The sequence below is a fragment of the Tamandua tetradactyla genome, chromosome 18 (assembly GCF_023851605.1).
Source record: "Tamandua tetradactyla isolate mTamTet1 chromosome 18, mTamTet1.pri, whole genome shotgun sequence".
NCBI classification, from domain to species: domain Eukaryota; kingdom Metazoa; phylum Chordata; class Mammalia; order Pilosa; family Myrmecophagidae; genus Tamandua; species Tamandua tetradactyla.
In genome coordinates this window covers 77,687,073-77,706,945 of record NC_135344.1, presented here as the reverse complement: position 1 = coordinate 77,706,945, position 19,873 = coordinate 77,687,073, and the positions used below count along the sequence as shown (strand labels likewise).

The 19,873-nt window shown below is 35.8% G+C and overlaps 1 protein-coding gene across 4 annotated transcripts in view; it reads right to left on the bottom strand.

Moving 5' to 3' along the window:
- Positions 1 to 257: 257 nt before the first annotated feature.
- RNMT (RNA guanine-7 methyltransferase) overlaps positions 258 to 19,873 on the bottom strand; it is a 52,492-nt gene continuing 32,876 nt past the window's right edge. For 3 of the 4 annotated variants that reach the window (XM_077136070.1, XM_077136068.1, XM_077136069.1), the window contains exons 6-12: positions 13,536 to 13,651; positions 12,550 to 12,731; positions 11,717 to 11,881; positions 8,283 to 8,400; positions 5,065 to 5,166; positions 3,538 to 3,571; positions 258 to 657 (exon numbers count right to left, since the gene is read on the bottom strand). In XM_077136070.1, coding sequence (XP_076992185.1) covers positions 620 to 657; positions 3,538 to 3,571; positions 5,065 to 5,166; positions 8,283 to 8,400; positions 11,717 to 11,881; positions 12,550 to 12,731; positions 13,536 to 13,651 — 755 coding nt within the window. In that variant the 3' untranslated portion in view covers positions 258 to 619. Of the gene's footprint in view, positions 658 to 3,537; positions 3,572 to 5,064; positions 5,167 to 8,282; positions 8,401 to 11,197; positions 11,236 to 11,716; positions 11,882 to 12,549; positions 12,732 to 13,535; positions 13,652 to 19,873 lie in introns of those variants that run through there. The other variant, XM_077136071.1, reaches the window with a different exon arrangement.

Here is a 19,873-nt window from a genome sequence, read left to right as displayed (position 1 = left end):
TATTCTAATCACTTCCAGCATACTGGCAAATAAAGCAGTTATTATTTATGCTGAAAAGTAATAAGTGGCTAAAATTCTACCTAAATAACTTGTCTAGAATTTTGTGACCATCAAAAATTGTTTTAAAATTCTAGCTTTAGCAATACATATCAAACACTTATTCAATTGTACATCAACCCATTTAATCTTGAAAAACACTATATAAGAGAACTATGTGTGAGTACACACACGCAAACCAGTATACTTCTTCACCAATGTTACCACTATTGAAAATTTAATACTGTAAACAAATATGGAACAAATTAGAGCATTGTAGAAAGAGTTCAGCTGCTTTAACAAGCAACATAATTTTTATAAGCTAACAGAGTAAAGGCAAATGGAATTCTTAGAACATTACTTAAAAACAGATTTTTAAAGACAAAGGTCCCAACTCATCTTTATACACATGCAAAAGTTCATCTGTCACAGACAGCAACTGTTGAATTTATATGCTGGAGTTTCTGGCAGCATTCTGCACATTTAGAATAGTTAAACAGAAAGTTGTCAAAATAATGAAAGATGGATCCTTCAAATTTGTATAAGATTGAACACAGCTGTTCTGGTACTACTGTACATATGCTCATTGCTGCTTCTCAAATGCAAAAACCAAGTAAATACCTAAAAAAGAAAAAAAATAAATGTTAGGGATTGGTTTCTAACATACTCATGTAAACAAATAATCTCAGTCCTTTTCATATAATTTGGTGAAAATTCTTAAGCTCTCAAAAGGTAGCAAGCACCGGGAATCGAACCCGGGTCCTCTGGCATGGCAGGCAAGCATTCTTGCCTGCTGAGCCACGGTGGTCCGCCCTCTCAAAAAGATTTTAAAGAGAAAAAATCCCATTAATACTAGAGTTTCTCAATTTTTTGTGTCATATTTAAGCAGATATGAGATCATTTATGTTTACCTGAAAAGCAGTCTCTACTTACTATAATATTCAGTGATATCACAGCCCATATGAAAACCAATTCAACAGCTCTAAAAAAAATTCTAAACGATTCAATGTTCAAAAGCAAAGAATAGGGCAGGCCGTGGGGGTCAGTGGCAGAGTTCTCACCTGCCATGCCAGAGACCCGGGTTCAATTTCCAGTGCCAGTCCATGCCAAAAAAAAAAAGCAAAGAATATTAAAACTAAAAACTTCTTGTGACTAAAATCTTTTCACCAGGAGTCCGGGAGAATTGCACTACAGTGAACACTACTGGCAGTGGCACTTAAAATTTCTATTCAGAAGAAAAACTAATAAGGAAAAATATATGAAACATGTAACATGCGTTTAAACGCATCCAATCGTTTGTGTTGCATGCCTGGTAAGGGAAGTGAGCCAAAAGCTATGTGACAATGAATGCTTTAAGATCTTCCTTACCTGGTCCAGCAACAGTGTCCCTACACACATCCAGGCTACAATACACTTCTTTTATAATGGCCATTTCCTACTATTTGAGAGTGTTCACTCAAAGACAGCTAGATGGACTTATGATTCCCTATTCTGACACACTGAAGTTCAAACCTATTATATCTTCTAATGAAATAAAAAGATTTTATGGGAAGAAAACACCTGAAAAGATGGCAAAACACCAGGTCACGCACTAGCATGCTCTGCTAGTATGTCAAGTAGCAGGTCATGAACCTGGATTCCTTGCTCTAGGAGTTAATATTTGAACAGACTCCCAGTCATCTAGTTTCTGGCCATTCTAACCCAACCGGTAAAGGAATCCCATATCTGTCTTTTAAAATACTACTGTGGTCATGCTACCACTCTCCTGCTCCTTATTTACTAGTTTCAATTTTTTTGTAGGAGAAATGAAATACTGCCGATATCACAGTTGATAGTTGGAGAGAACAGGGAGTTTGATCATCCACACTCTAGACTGTTCTAGAGGATAAGGAAGCAAAGCAGTCTAAAGCATTCCCAATATGTAAGAAGACTTACAACAGGCCAAAATGACCTGCAGTCTGACCTTGTCAAATTCACCCCAAACACACCTACGCCCATTGCAAATAATCCTTTGGTAATGTTCTGTCCTCACTTAGGGTTATTCAAAACCACTAGATACTAAAGTCTGATTCCAGATAAGCAATTAATAACTTTCCTTTCCAACTCAAAAGGTCTGAAAGTTTTGTTCATTATATAAAATTATTTCTGCCAAAGGTATTTCAATTGTGATCAAAGAAACAAACCTTGAACCACTCCTGAGAGCAAATCAATAACAATTCTCTATTTTCCTTTTGCCAGAGAGATTTATACTCTTGGAAGTCATGTCCCATGTAGTGGGGAGGGCAGTGAGTTTACTTGCAGAGCTGGCTTTGAGAGAGGGGGGCCGTGGCTACTACTTAAAATAAGACAACTATGAGTATAAATCTCTCTGGCAAAATGAGACTTGACTCCCAGGGATGAGCCCAGCCCTGGCATTGTGGGATTGAGAAAGACTTCATGACCAAAAGGATGAACAGAAATGAAACAAAATAAAGTTTTAGTGGCTGAGAGATTTTTACATACCATTTAATGATCTAAGTATACCATAATTCACCAGATTCAATTGACCCTGGAACGCCAGGTCCTAGCTGCAATTTGGCCACTGCTCTTTCCCTACTGCTTTTCACATTTCTAATTCGTCTCTTCCTCATCTGTATGGGGCCATCTATTTCTTCATTTGTATGATATACCTAATAGTTTAATATAAAAACAGTTCTAAGCTCTAGCCAGTACCACTACCATCATAACCTCTGACCAAAATTATTTTTCCTTGTACCATACTTTGGGATTGGTAATCTCCACTTCAGGGAAAAAGCAAAGAAATAAGTAGGTGTACATAGGCATTTCCGACGTTGTCGAAGATGACTATGTATGTAATATAGCTTCCAATTCCATCTATTGATGGCAAATAGGCTCAAAATGTTGGCATTCTGTGTCCTTTTCCTGTTCTTTTCTTGTTTCCAAGTCGACAAGCCCTATCAAGCTTGCCTTTCACAATGGTTTCCATGAGGCCATGGGCTGCAGAGGCCAGACCTCTGGGGCACCTCTGGGACCTTAGCCAAGGTGGTTATCCTACGCAATGAACAGCTGCCACTTCACAAGGCTGCTGTGAGGATTAAAAGAGCTACTACCTCTAACGAGTTTAGAACAGTGCCAGGCACATGCTGAATGCTCAACACTATCAACTATTGTTTCACAGATCTCACTAGTTTTTATTAAACTCTCTGCCCATTTTTTCCATTACAGTATCTTTATACACTTAAAAATACTTCAATGCCTAGAAGCACATTTATCTACGTCTGTTTTTTTTTTCCCGATTAGATTGCGCACTTCTGGAAGGCAGAGATTATAACTAAATTTTTATTCCCCAAAGTCTTTCAAAGAAATTTATGTGGACCACACACACACACACACACGAGCCTAAAAATGCATCAGAACAAACTAGAGTTTTCAGATTTGAATGATCACTTTGAAAAAGAATCTTTAAGAATATCAGTAAGCCTACACTGATGATATACTCACTCGTAGCTTCCCATTCTGATTTACTTAAGGTTCCCTAAAATAAAAATAATAAAAAAAGAAAATTTTAGATTCAATATGGAAGTAAACATTCGCTTAGTTTTTATAATACTGGACAGAGGTGACCAAAAAACCCTTCCTCACTGTATAATTTAATATTAATAGTTATGATCTGAATGTAATGAAATTAAGTTTAAATACCATGTTCTCATCACTTTTGCCTTCATGCCAAATTTTCTAATATACACATTCTCAACCAGAAGGTGAATGTGAGTAAAAAGGATGCTACTGTGAAAGTAATGGAAAAAGCACTTACCTTATATTTTTAACTTGGAAAATGAAAAACTAAAAAAGCCTATCTTGAAACAACAAGTAACACTGGAGGGGGAATAAGATCTTTGTGTTTTCACAAAGGAATCACAAAATAAAATATATATTATCCACAGGAAATAAATAATACTTAAATATTATCAAAATACTAAAAAATATTTGTAATATAGTAATGTACGTGCTACTTTTATAATGTATCGAGTAATAAGATCTAGTAACTTCAAGCAACTAATGTAATTTGGAAGAAGTGCTAAATGTGAACAATAAACTAAGATGTCAGCAGATATATGCTATGAAGACATCTGTAATTTCTATTGAATGCAGCAAAGTCACAGCGAAAGTTAATACCACTGTGGTGGTTCTGTTGCATTCATAATTTTTTTGTGTGTGTGTTTCTTTTTTTTATTATTAATTAAAAAAATTAACAAAACATTTAGAAATCATTCCATTCTACATGTACAATCAGTAATTCTTAATATCATCACATAGTTGCATATTCATCATTTCTTAGTACATTTGCATCGATTTAGAAAAAGAAATAAAAAGACAACAGAAAAAGAAATAAAACGATAATAGAGAGAAAAAAAAACTATACGTACCATACCCCTTACCCCTCGCCTTCACCTACCACTATTTCAAACTGAATTTATTTTAACATCTGTTCCCCGTTATTTATTTTTATTCCATATGTTCTACTCTTCTGTTGATATAGTAGCTAAAAGGAGCATCAGACATAAGGTTTTCACATTCAGAGTCTCATTGTGAAAGCTATATCATTGTTCAATCATCATTAGGAAACATGGCTACTGGAACACAGCATTCATAATTTTAAAAATGCTAAATTTCAGGTAAAGGTTAGTGAAAACATCATTGCTTTCCTATCTAAATTAATGGGTCCCTGAATTCTACATGTGGAACATCTGTGAATCACTGCTGCCTGGGCTAAGAAGCCCTGCTCTGAGGAATTTCCAAACCAAGCTGGTAACTTTTCTCCATCCTTCCTTACTGCCTCAGATACAGCACTCCATTCTGTTCGTTAAAATACATTTTATCCTATATGCTATAGCCATCATAATTGAGGGGAGACAGACTAATATGTATCTGATTTGGAGCTGAAGGAATGTAAACCAGTGATCTCCTAAACCTATGCACAATGTATTTTTTTTTTCATTTTCTATAAAACACCTAAAAAACACTCACCAAAGGCGGCCTTACTTGGCTGTCTCTCATATACTTTGCTGCATGCTCATAGTCACCCACTTTCTCAGAGGTAAGTCTGGAAGTCTCGTTTGCAGGATACGGCTAAGGGAAAAGTAACATTTCCAGTTAAGCTACTACATTGACATTTACTATTCAGGATTAAACACATTCAACCAGTAAAATAAAGTAATTAAGACAATAATCCCTAAGTATTACTTCATGAATATAAATTACACACACTTTTGAAATTATGAGAAAAAGGGGAGGAGAAATAACAACAATTGTTAGGGTAAACTTTTATCATAGTCCTGGAAATGTACAGCTGGAATAAACTCCATAACTTAATCATCACCGAGGCCCAGTTAGCAGCCATTACCTGACTCCCAATCAAGTGCTTTTTTCTGTTACACCACAGATCTAAGAAGGTACTTCCAAAAAGAGTAAAATAGTAACACGACGGCAATTTAGTAGCCATGGAAAGGGTAAAGAGCAATTAGAAGTAATACATATGAAAATCTTGGGTGGACATAGAACCCAGCTTAAGATAACAAAACATTTAAGTTCAAGAAAATAAGGGAAGTAATCCAGTCTCTTAAATATAGGCAGTCCCCACAGTTACACAAGAATCTGAAGAAGGGTGACAAAAAATTCTGTTTTTAAGGGTATGCTGGCTGGCTAATCATTTGTTCAAACTGCTTCAAGCGCTATTTTAAATTAATTTTAAGTAACAGTTCTTTTTTCCATGAATTGTTTTATAATAAATGTCTATCAAAAGATAATGAATTTGTTGAAATATTTCATAAGACAACCATCTATTCTACAAAGGTTATATATTCTTTATAACACCTACTCTTGTCTTACTGTAATAAACCAGCTAGGAAGGAATGACCTTAGGTTATATCACTTTGAAAATCCTGGAACTGGGAAAAAGAGACCTATGGGTTTTTAAGAAGGTAGTCCAGGAACGTCCATTTTGTTATCTACCTTTTCCTTTCTTTATAATTTCTTTTCCTTTTTCTTTATAAATATCCTACAACAAACTCAGACCTTAGAAATTAAGTTTTTGATGTTTAAAAAATTATTTTGCTTTTTGCGACAAAAAGTTATATTAGCAACTTTGTGTTATATCTTAAAGCAAATAATGCAAGAAACACTCTCAAAAAATTTTCTGAACCTTCAATCCCATATATTATGGTTTCACCATATCACAAAGCTTAAAGCTTTACTATGAATGGATGCCAAACTACTGTTATAAATTTTTTCTTCAACTTATCAGTATAATCATCCCAGCTCTCACTCCTCCATTTTATTACTTGCCTACAAAGGAAATCTGGTTTCTCTCCTCTATTGATCATTTAAGGAGATCAAGTAATATATGATTATACAGTTACAAAACCAATTATTTAAAGGAGTTACTTTTCCAGAATTGTTTCCAGAAAAAGTTTGCCAGTGAAAAAAAGAAAATAGAACTTAATCACCACAGTCCCTCGGCTTGCTATGTTTTCCTTCTTCCTCCCCCCCCCCCCCCCCCCACTACAATGCTCCAGGAAACCAGAGAAGCATTCCAGGTTCCAGAGCCATCCTCATGGCTCTTCCTGCCCCCAGTCTTGGAGTCCCTCCACATCACTGAGAACCCACCAGGGAAATGACCATTCACACTCTCCTGCTCACACTGTTGAATGACCATGTAACACTCTCCTGCTCAAAGATCCTTAACACCTAAACAAGTGCCTTGGTGATGAAATACGAAAAACCCAAGGACTTTTGCAAACTATGACTGCTGATGTGCCCAGAGAGACATGGTGATGGGTCATATTGCTTGGGGCAGTGCTGGGGAAGAAAGAAGACCAGAATCCACTGTGTTAAAGAAACACTGAAAAGTCTTTGTATTTCCTCAAACATCCCTTGGTCTCTCATGCTTCTCTGCCTTTACCATTAAAATTTTCTCTCTTCCCCAAAGGCTCTTTTATAAACTCTCTGAATATTTCATTAGTACAAATCTCACGTTGAATTATTCGCTTATATGCTTATTTCCTCACTGTACCATAAGATGCTTGAAGGAAAAGGACTTTATCTTTGTATATCCTAATGTCAAGTATATTTTTGAATAAATTTCTTAAATCAATCTATTACCTTCATAGCAGGAGAAAGTATAAACAACTGATCACTGCACATGGAAAGTATCATCATGAAAGGATACGCTGTATGGATGTGTGTGTGGGAGATTCATGCATACTTTTCTTCTCCCTCAAAACAAACAAACAGAAGCCCCTCCCTATATAGAACAAATATAAACATTCTTAACTTGATTGCACATTAAAAAAAAAGTAGCTGCCTTTTTATCTATTTCATGAGGTAACTATGAGGATAAATAAGAAAGATTATGCTTAAAAGTACTTTAAAGAATATTTTAAATTGAAAGAAATGTAATACCCTTTTAATGAATGAGTCTGATCAATAACGATGCTTACTGAATATTTTAGATCTGTCCAATTAAATAAACACTGTTTGATAAATGGCTCAGGAAAAATAATCACTCAATAGCTGGATACTGTGTTTACAGCTTGTACAGATGACCTTCACTGCTGTATACAGGAGAGACCAGGCATCCAAGCACTCAGCCACAGGGCAGTTTAAAAGGCATGAATCTTGCCGGAATGAGAGTAACTAAATAACAATGTACTGCATAGAATGAGCTTGTTTTGGCTCTTGGAAAAGAAGGTTTTAAATTATATATAGCCAAAGGGCATCATTCTAAAGTAGTGGTTCTCAAACAAGGATGGTTCTGCTTTACAGGGGGCATCTAGCAATGCTAGAGATATTTTGGTTTGTTACAACTGGAGGTAGAGGGCTTGCTACTGGCATCGAGTGGGTAGAGACCAGGGATGCTGTAAATACCCTATAGCGCCCAGGATGTCTCCCCACAACAAAGAGTCACCCAGCCCTGAAATGTCAATAGTGCTAAGGTTGATGCAGTCCAATCTAGAAAAGAGAATCTGAAGGCAGCATTATTCATTCATTCTTCAAATATTTACTGAGCATCTACCATGGGAAGTTACTGTACCAAGTTCCGTCCTAGGTGCTGAAACGTATAGTGTCGTTAAAATATTCTGTAATTTATACAAGTACGTAGTCTCTAAATGACGTAGAAAGAAATAAAAAACAGCCAAACAAGTTTATTATAATCTGAAATTTTTACACCTTTTCTAAATGCTTACCTCTAGGGCCTGCATTCGTTTTAACAGCATTTTATTTTCATTGTTCTTAATCTTTTCTTCATAGAATTCCAGAAATGTCTTTTTATAGACTAGTTTCATATTATACTTTTTCGCCATTCTGTCCAAAAAAGATTACTTAATGAAAAGACTGTAAATATAATCAATAGCTTAATTCTGCACAACAGTTACATCTTCTGGTCTAATAAAGCTATGATCTCTGTCATAAATTCACAATGGGGTGATGCAAAATGAATTCAGAGTAACATACCAATAATCTTGCCTAAAAGGAAATACGCACTCAGTGGGTCACCAGAAAGTTTGATTATTGTAACAAAATAGGTTAGGAAGAAAAAAAAGAGAGCCATAGGGGGCTGTGTGATGGAGAAGAGTTAACAGGGAACAATTTTTCCACTAATTACATCTTCTTATTTGATCCTTCCAGCAACACTGAAAACAGCTACCAACTTCCTTTTTAAAATATTCTCTTTTCTCTTTTGGATTCTCTGATAAAGTCTTAATTTTAACCCTATTTTGGGGATGCTTATTTTCAGACTGTTTTACAGCTTCTTCTTCTTCTTTTTTTTTAATATGGGCAGGCATCAGGAACGGAATATGGGTCTCTGGCATGCCAGGCAAGAAATGTGCCACTGAGCCACTGTTGCACTGCCCTACAGGTTCCTTTTTAACCCAACTTCTGCAGTCCACTATCAAAGGTTGAACCCCACCAGATTATTGTTCTGTCAAGTTCTGCTATCTCGGCAAACACATCATGCCATAAACTTGGATCCATGTCCTTTTCCTTTCTCCTATCGCCACAATGTTGAATATATCACAAGTCCTCTCTCTTCACTTTGCCTCGAAAATAGGCCCACTTCTTATCACCTTCATTGGCCACCATCCTGCTTCCAGCATTACCAACAACCTCATAGCCTGGGGTACTGCACTTCTTCCATTCTTATTCACCCACATTAATTTTCCAACTGCAGCAAGATTAAGCTTTCAAAAGTACATACCTGGTCAGATCACTTCCCTCCTCAAAGACCTTCCTTGGTTCCCAGTGCCCTTAGGGTACTGGTCAAAAGCCTCTACCAGAGACTCTAGATCACTTGCTTAAGGAAAGGACACTGCCTTGAGACCCCTGTGGCCTCTTACAATGTTTTTCCTTCATTTCCTTTAACTAGGTCTTATCACTTTTATCACTTCAGGTCTTAACACATATTGTCCCTATGCCTGGAACATCTTTTTGCTGGTCTTCCACTGGCCAGCTACTGTTTATCCTTTAGAGCTTGACATAAACATCACTTCTTCCCAGGTATCTTCTAAAATCCTTAATTATATGTCTCCCTGTTATAGTCTCAGGGCCTTTTTTTTTTTTCAGTCATTGCATTTGTTAAAATTTACAACCAAGTATCTAGAGAAAAAGCAACACGAGGAAGCCTAGGGATGACTTCAGGTAGCAGGCAGAGAAGAGGAAGTGAAAGGGAAAGACCTGAAAAGGCAGTAAGAGGGCCTACGTATGAGATGACTGCTGAGGGGACACCGGGATTTGTATGTAACAGGCATACGTAAGGCAGGGACTTCCTGTATTGTGTCCTCTTTAGAAGGAAAACATAAATGAAGATAGACCTTCCTTTATCCTAGGCAATTCATCTTTTTATCATAAATCATCAAAGTAAGCCAGCTGAAAAAATCCAAGTTTTATACGTAAAAAAACAGTTACAAAAAACAGAAACCAAGTCTAATCAATATGAATAAGTTTTGCCACATACAATCTAATTATATTTTTGTTCAAGTTCTTAATGAAATGACAAAAGGGTATCTCAAAACCCCGATATATTTTCAGATTTTGTCTCATACAGCACGGTACAATAAATGATAAAAAATTAGATAAAGTGATAATATGTGACCTCATAGGTTTATCATTATTATGGACTGAATCATGTCCTTCACAAGGACATGGTTCTTGAGTCTTAAACTCTGGTTCTATGAATGTGAACTCAGTTGTAAATGGGATATTTGAAGATCGTATTAGTTAAACTGAGGCCAAACGGAATCGGAGTGGGCTTTAATCCTCTTTCAGGAAGAGAAAACCTGGAAACAGTAGGAGGAGACAGGAGATAGACGAGGGAAGATGGCCATGTGACAGAGGCAGATATTGAGTTATTGTTGCCAGAAGGCAACGAACAGAACCCTACAGACGTCAGAGGAAGTATGGTCCTACCAATACCTTGATTTTGGATATCTAGTCTCCAAAACTATGAGATGATAAATTTCTGTTGCTTAAGCCAGCCATCAAGTCTGGTATTTGTTAAAGCAGCCCTGACAAACTAAGGCAATCATCATTAGGCAATTTAAGTAGAAAAGACTGCTAGTGTTTATTTTACATTAAAAAAAAAAAACAAACTTTCATTTTATTATCTCTTGAGGTATACCAAAATCGCCCACTTGACAAACTTTCTCACACTAAGCATACACTGAAAACATCTATTTAATTTATTCCTTTATAAAGTTGAAGAGCAGTAACAACTTTATAAGTTATAAACTTCCCAGAAGTTTACTACTTTAATGAACACAAAACAAAATATGATTTGAATTTTAAAATTTTATATAGTTTACATTTATAACTTGCTTATATCATTGCATAAAATTTTTATATATTGTATGACTCTTGAAAATCCTATAACCATAAATTTGCAAGCTAACTTAGTCACAACCAAAAATAGGCAGACAATAAAGCTCTTATTTTTCTCAGTTAATATTCAAAATAAAAGATATTTAAAAAAAGTAGCAAACTGAGTTCAGTAAACTGTAACAAGGCTTACACTTGAGTTTACTTGTATACTTTCCTATGAGGGAAACCCTCAAGACCAAAGTATATCATAAGGCCTTGAAGCCTTACCTGATAAAGCCTGGTACCCCAAATTTTTCCTGTGTTTATGGTTTGCCAGGACTCCTAGGAATTGAGGTGCATGGGTGAATACATTCCTGAATCAGGATTTTATTATCAACATTGCCTGTGAGACATAGGCAATTTCAATGCTATAGTGAAATGCAAAACAATCTTCAAAAACTATCAAAAAGAAGAACTGTGATTTAGGAATATTCATTTTATACTACCAGAGTTACTAGCAGTTATTTAAAAAAATATATTTTGCTGCTTGGAATGCTAGGTATTTTCTGCCACAAGTTGAAGGCAACAGGCTCCCTTTCTTACTCACAGGATGAAATAATTGCAGGAAATAAAAGAAAACTAAATAAATAAGACTTTAAGAAACCTATGGTACCAATCCTGGATTTAAGATTAGTCTTTTTACAAAACTACACTTTGTTTTGAGTCCCATTTAAAACAAGGAATGAATACACACACTGGTTTTTTTTTCCTTTTCTTTCTGTCTTAAGGCAAAAAGAAAATAACAGATCAATGACATTCTTACTCATTTAGTAATGGAAAATAGACCAAGAATTCAGGGACATCCACAACACCTTCCAAGTTGAAATCGTATTTGCAGCCAAATAAAGGATAATCTCCTTTCTTCTCAAATTTTACAGTATATATTTCATTTCCAAATGATGCTGATTCTGAAGCTTCAAGGCGTTTTCTATAAGGTACCCCCACCAAAATAAAAAGATCAAAATTGTTATTAGTTCAGATTAATATGCATGTGACAAAACATGACATGATGCAATAAAAAATGCACTCATTAGCTTCTTCAATGGATCTGATCTATTTTTAAGAGGCAATACTTAAACAGCATTAATAGTCTCAGCAATAGAATTAGGCTGGAAGCACGTAACACCAGGATAGATGGTTAAATCGCTGTACCATGGTATCTGAGCTGCAGTGTGACTACTATTACAACCTCTAGCTTTGATGTAACACCAGTCCCTCACTTACACAGGTCTGTATTTGAAAAGTTCATCGGTAAACTTGCCTTTTTAATATAGAGTCTGAATATCTACCCAAATACATTATTAAACTGCTCAGCATTTTTTCAACTCTAGATACACAAGTCATTCATCAAGAATTTTTTCATTAATTCAATTACATAAGAATAATTGGTCCTAACTGGCCTAATTGGGACAAACTATTTATAAAAATGATACATTTACATTTCTGAGGAGCACTGACATTTTCGGGTAAAAGTTTACTACTTCAAAGTATGATTAACAACACATATAAACTCTAATTCTGATAAACATCTGCTAATTTTAAAGTAAGCTTAACACTGAGTATTTTGTAAACCATAATATATTTTAAAGTCCTTACATCAGTTCAAAGCTATTAGGAGTGGTGCCAATAAAATAGCCTCCAGAGCTAAGTCTCTCACAAGCATTTCTGAGCATCATGTCAGCCTGCTCATAAGACTCAAATGAGTAATGACAGACAAACTGACAACTGCAGATGTCAAAGCACATTTGTGGATCACGATATTTGTCAGCCAAAAGTTCCTGAAACAAATTCAAATGGGTTAAGATTTTGAAGTAACTACAACACAGATAAAAACTTTTTAGTAAATTAGTTTCTAGAATTCAGGGACCTTAAAAAGAGTAACATGCCCTCCCACCAACCTATCCTTCCCCTCATATTAATTACATAAAGTAAGTGCTATAATGAAATCACTCTCTCATCCTACTTCATTGGAATAATTTGATTTCCAAGTTTATAGTAACTAAAAAAATTAAGGATTCTGAACCATGTTAAAAATATATTATCAATCAAATGTAACATTTCAAGGAACTGATCCTTTTAGTTGGCTTTACTTTGAAAATTAAAATCTAATGGTTTTCAGCAATAAATGAGCTAAAAGAAAAAACAAAATCTTCGGCATTTAAAATGCAAAAGTGTTTTAAAGATTCCCAACTTTCTAGCACTATAATATCACCTTTCCTTCTCTCAAAGCTAAAGGTGTCAGTAATAAAATTTAAGGTGTCGGTAATAGTTTAACAAACAAGTCAGAAAAAGAACATAAACCTCAAGATAGGACTTGTACCATCCAAGGGCCTCCATAGATTTCAAATTTCATAGTTGTTAAGAGATTCTGATATGTTGGCAAACTTGCCTAATAAATTATAAGATAAATAAAACATCTGTAACTTCAGAATAGAATTTCCAATTGAAACTGAATATGCAGGTCCTAAAATTTGTCTCAAAGCCCATCAAAAACAATGAGTTGGTTTTTAAGATGAAACATTTACTCAAAGTAAAAATTTAAAAAACAGACAAATTAAAAAACAAAAACAAAATGATTATACCTTTGAAGAATCAGCAGTTATGAATTCTGCATTGAAAATGTATTCATTATCACGACAGCGATTTCTCATGTCCTCATACCGCTGCTGACATTGCTGGACGGAAATATCAGCAATATCTGGAAGGGGAAGGGGTGTCAGTAACCATTAACACAATCCACTTTCTGAGAGATGACAATGTGTACATATAAACATGGTACAAATTTAGAAATTAATCTCGACTAATAAACTTTGGCATGAAATCCAGGCTTGACACAAGTAAAATGCTCTATTTCCTTTAAAAAAGAAAAAAAAAGATAGAGAAGAAAAAGTTGTTTCAATGCAAATGCCCCAATTATTTTTCAAAAAGGGACTAAAAGCTTTTCCATTAGGTACTGATAACAGAAAAGTTCTCTTATAATTTTTACATGCTTATTCAAGGCTAAAAGTAGAAAATTTAGATTCTAATTTGAATTACAAAACCTAACCCTGGGGCGGTGTGATGGTGGCTCAGTGGCAGAATCCTCACCTTCCAAGCCAGAGACCTGGATTTGATTCCTGGTGCCTGCCCATGCAAAAAAAAACCTAACCCAGGTTTGGAAACTGAAGTTTCCACTTTGCATATGTACAATCCAAGAAATTAAATAAATACAAGCACTCTCAAATTTTCAGAATGATGGATGGATGGCTAGACAGATAGAATGACAAGAGGAAATGTTAAAATTGGTAGATACTGGCCCATCAAGATGGCAGAGCGAGATTCTTCAGGCTCCATCCTCCCAAGAGGCTTCAAACAATGAGTAAGAACAGGAAGAAACATCTATCCAAAAGCTCCACAAAATAGAAAACAAGAAAATGGCTAAAGGGGCAGGATCTCCTAGTACCCTAGCCAACCCCTCCACCACCCCTCACCAGCTTGTGCCAGAGGCAGTCCAGGCTCTCAGTGCAGATTCATGGTCTGGGTTCTGGGGGGAGCAGAATAACCCACATGTGCGTACTGGGAATATGTACATCTGGCCCAAACTGTCTGACAGTAGCCCACGGGACTCACCATCCAGAACGTGTCCTACGTGTAGATCGTCAAACTCTGCTACAAAAAAACTGTAGACTAATTATCTACAGAAAACTGTAGACTAGGGAGACTAGTCAGATTCACAGCTCTCATGAGGCCAGGGATTGCTGGCTGTAGACCAAGCAGTGCAAAAGCCCAGGACCTTGCAGAAACTCTTTCCTAGAGAAGAGAGGCTATATGTTATTGTGTAAATGGGGAAATTCTTAGGGCCATATGCACATGTCCAAAAAAGAGTCATCTGCACAGAAAGCATCAGTGAGGCTTCTACACTATGGCCCAGAGTTATTCTCTAAATTCAATGCACAGATAAATTCTGAAGGGAGGACACTCTCACAGATCAATCTCTAAAGATTAGGAAAACTGTTTTCTCTTCTTCCTTTTTTCTTTGGTTAGCTCCTGGCATTTAAGGAAAGCAATGTTACAACACTAGTTAGATACAAGCATAAAGAATAGATGCCTCAGTCTAAATTCCAGTGATAGTACATTAAAATATCACAATGTCTTGGGCAGGTGATCGTGGCACAGTGGCAGAGTTCTCACCTGCCATGCTGGAGACCCAGGTTCGATTCCTGGTGTCTGCTCATGACAAAAAAAAAATCACAATGTCCACATTTCAACAAAAGATTAACAAACATACAAAGCAGCATCAAGTGACAGCCTAGGTAAAGGGAAAAACTGAAATGACAGCTACCACCAATGTGAGGGTCTAGACCTGGGATATATGACAAAAAGACTTAAAAAAAAAAAAAAGGTCCTAAATATACTCAAAGAATTACGGGAAAATATGAACAAAGAACTAAAGGAAATCAGGAAAACAAAATAAATACAGGGCGTATCATGGAGAGATGGAAATAATGAAAAGGAACCAAACAGAACCAAAGACCACAGTAAGAGAAACTTAAAATCTGTGAACAGAGCCTGAGAAACGTGTAGGTCACCATCAACCATGCAATATATGCATTGCAGGAAACCCAGAAGAAGAGAAAAAGGAGCAGAGAGAGTACTCAAAGACATAATGGCTGAAAACCTCCCAAAAGTTTAAATAAAAAAATGACTATGCATACTCAAGATGCTCAACAAACTCCCAACAGGATATACCCCAAAAGACTCCTACCACAACATATTATAGTCAGACTATGAAATACCAAATAGAAAGAGAGAATTCTGAAAGCCACAAAAGAACAGCAAATGTTACATACAAGGGAGCCTCAAAATAAGATTAACTCCCAATTTTGCATTGGAAACCAAAGGCACGAAGGTAGAGAGAGGACCTATTTAAAGTGCTAATGGCAAAAGACTGCAACTAAGAATATCTTAACTGTCAAAACTGATTTTCAAAGACAAAGGAATGATAAAGAATTCATAGATAAGCAAAAGTGAAGGAAGTTCATCATAACTAGACTGGCCCTACATGAGAAACTAAAGAGAGTTCAGTAGGTGAACGGAAAGAACAGATTGAAGCCACATGAAAAAATAAGGATCTCTGATAAAGGTAATGACATGAATAAATATACACACCAGCACTAATGTATTTTTACCTCCTATAGGATCTAAAAGGCAAAATGCATAAAATGTAATAAATCAGTGATTTGGGACTCAATGTATAAGCATGCAATTTGTGACAAGAGCTACATAAATGTGGGAGAGGACTAAGGGGTATAGGAACAAAGGCTGTGTGCACCAGTGAAGTTTAGTTGTTATCTAAGCAAACAAGAATGTTATGGACTCAGAATGATAAATTACGCTTTATGGTAATTACAAAGAAGATACTGGAGGGCAGGCCACAGAGGCTCAGCAGGCAGAGTTCTCACCTGCCATGCCAGAGACCCAGGTTTGATTCCCAGTGCCTGCCCATGCAAAAAACAAACAACAAAAACAAACAAACAAAAAAACTGGAGAATATGCAAACTCACAAGACAGACATTAGGGTACAGGTAGTCAGAGGAAGAGGAATGGGGAATGTGTTAGTTTGAAAATATTATGCACCTCCAAAAAGCCATGTTTTAATCCTGATCCAATCTTGTAAGGGCAGTTTTTCTTTTAATCCTGATTCAATACTATAGGGTGGGAAATTTCAATTAGATCATCTCCACAGAGATGTGGCATGCCCAATTGTGGGTGAGCTTTTGATCAGGTGGAGATGTGACCCCCATCCATTCCAGGTGGGTCTTGATTAGTTACTAGAGTCCTTTAAAAGAGGAAACATTTTGGAGAGAGCTCAGAACAGAGACACGGATGTTTGGAGGTGCTTGAAGCCATGGAGATGTTGTTAAGCAAACGAGAACCTGCAGAGAGCCAAGGGAAGCTAAGAGATGAAAACCATCCCTGGAGAAGCAAAGTGAGGAACCCCTACAGGAACAGAGGCTGAAAGCAACGTAACCCAGCAGCAAGGGACCAGAAGCCAGTCACGTGATTTCACAGCTCAGAAGTGTTCTGGACCCATCAGCCTTTCTTGAGCCAAGGTACCTATCCCAGGATGCTTTATGGTGTTAGAACTGTGAACTTGTAACTTACTAAATTCCCTTTTTAAAAGCCATTCCATTTCTGGCATATCACATTCTGAAAGCTTAACAAACTAATACAGTGGGTTAATGCATAATGGTTTCGGATTTCTGTATGGGGAGATGGGAAAGTTTTAGTAATGAAAGGTGATGAGGGTACTTCAACAGTGTAAATATCAGTAATCTCACTGAATGATATGCATGGAAATGGTTAAGGTAGGAAAGTTCATGTTGTATATATGTTTCCATAATTAAAAAAAAAAAACACAGTAATTCAAGAGAAGTGATAATTAAATGCAGTATGTAGTGATCCTGAATAGACTCTAATAAGTGAGGAGAAAAGGCTCAAAAGGGTATTTTTGGGACATGGAAAAACTGTAGTACTATTTATATCAATGTTAAAATCCTTGAACATAACTGCACTTAGCATTACTGCATAAGTGAATATAATTGTTCTTAGGAAATGCACATGACAATATTAAGTGTTCAAGGAGCATGATGAATAGAATCTACATTCAAATGTTCAGAAAATGGACTAATAAACAGCCAAACAGAAAGACAGACAGACCTAAAGTCTGAAGTTAAAAGTCTAAAATTGTGGAATTGTAACCCATATTAAATTTAAATCTGTTCTACAACTAACTGTGATGTGCTTTGAAATGTACTGCTTTTTTTGTATATACGCTGTTTTTCACATACACATGAAAAAGACAGAGGAACAGATACATGGGATGACAGAATGTTGGACAGATAGAATGATATGAAAAGTGTATAATATGTTAAAATTGGTGGATCTGGGTATCTGGAGGGATAGAGGTATGTAGGGAGTTTTCTGTGGGATCTGTATTATTTTATGCAATTGTCCTTAAGTTTGATGTAGTTTCAAATGAAAAAGTTTAAAATGTTAGCACAGAACACTAAAAATATAAAAGCAAATCTGTTAAGAACAACTGAATAATTTACTTGGTCAAATAGCAGAATGACAAAACAAAAATTTACCAATACTTAGAACAAAAGTCTCTATGAAGAAGAAGAAAGAGATGAAGGAAAGTAAAAATTCCACTTCTAATTCTCAGTGAACTGAAATGAGATATAATCTAGTAAAAGAAAACTCATGGTTAACCTTAGAAAAACACCAAATAAATATAAAATGAATGTAAGAAACTTTAGATAACATTGTTTTTATTCATTAATCCAAATATACAAGTTAAATAAATTCTATCTATCCAAGCAAGTTTTATCATTTTCTTTACTACTAAAATTATTATGTATATATAAAACTTTTATTCACTGTACATTCGCTGCTTAAATGAACTATCATTATGGAATGTGAAACTCAATTCATTTTTTTAAAGTAATAGTAATGGGTTGTCCCAGTGGACAGAATTCCTCAACTTTGTATCTTATTTTCAACTTCTTTTAAAAGGTCTTAAAAGCAACTTTTTTCCCAATGGATGTGTTTGAATAAGGATCCAAATAAGGTCCACATATTGCATTTGGTTGATAATATTTCGTTTTCAACATTCACTTACAACATTGTCTGTCCTACAGAATTTCCCACATTTTGGTGTTTTTACTTTAGTGCCATTAAGATTTTCACTGTATTTTCTATAGTTCATACTGTGTTTTTATAGTTTATACATTTAGAGGTTTGTTCAGATTGAGGTTCAATTTTTTTTTTTCCTTTGGCATGGGCAGGCTCCAGGAATCAAACCCGATCTCTTGCATGGCAGGTGAGAATTCTGCCTCCTGAGCCACCATTACACTGCCCGAGGGTCAACTTTTTTAAACTAGTAATTCTCAAAGTCTGGTCCCCAAGGTTAATACTATTTTCATAGTAATTCAAAACTATTTTCATAATGTTATTTGCCCTCTTTTCCTATTGAGATTTGCACTAATGTTACAAAAGCAATAGTGGGCAAAGTTGCTCGTGCCTTAGCATTAACACAAGGTAACACCAAACTTTACTGGGAAATACTTCATATATTCTTCACTATAATACACTGGTAGGGAGGAAAAAGTCAGTTTCATTTAGAATGTCCCTGATGAAGTGGTAAAAATGAATTACATTAGATTTTAGTCCTTGAACACGTTTTTACATATTCTGTGTGATGCAACTGGAAGTGACAGAGCACTTGTGCTGCACATTCAAGTGGGATGGCTGTCTTAAAGAATAGTACTGGAGTGACTGGGTTGTGAGCTGTGCTGGCTACTTCATTACGGAAAATCATTCTGACTTGAGAAAATTGACAAACAGTTATTCAGACTTGGGTATGTCACAGTCATTTGAAAATGAACGTGAGCCTGTCACTTCAAGGAAAACAACAAACAGTATATGTTGTCAAAAGCTTAAAATTTGAGCTTTTAAGTGAAAATAAGAATTCTAAAAAATCTGTATCCACCAAAATGAGCTAGATACAATACTTATGACTTTCCCGACTGTAGTGATATGAAACAAATGTGATTTAATGATATTAAGATTTGGAAAAGCTCCATAACTTCAGTGAACCAGTAGTTTCCAAAGATTATCTACAATTTCTACAATTATCTGAAAGGCTATTAAAATATTCATCTTAAAACTACTTAACTAAAATAACATATAATACATTGAATGTAGGAACAGGTTATGAGAACCCAGTCGTCTCCTATTAATCCAGACATTTAAGAGACTTGGAAAAATATAAAGCTGGATGGTTCAGCAGTAGAACACTCCCTGCCTTGCTGGAGACCTGGGTTCCATTCCAGGCCCATGCAGCAAAAAAAGCAAACAAATAACAACAACAAAATAA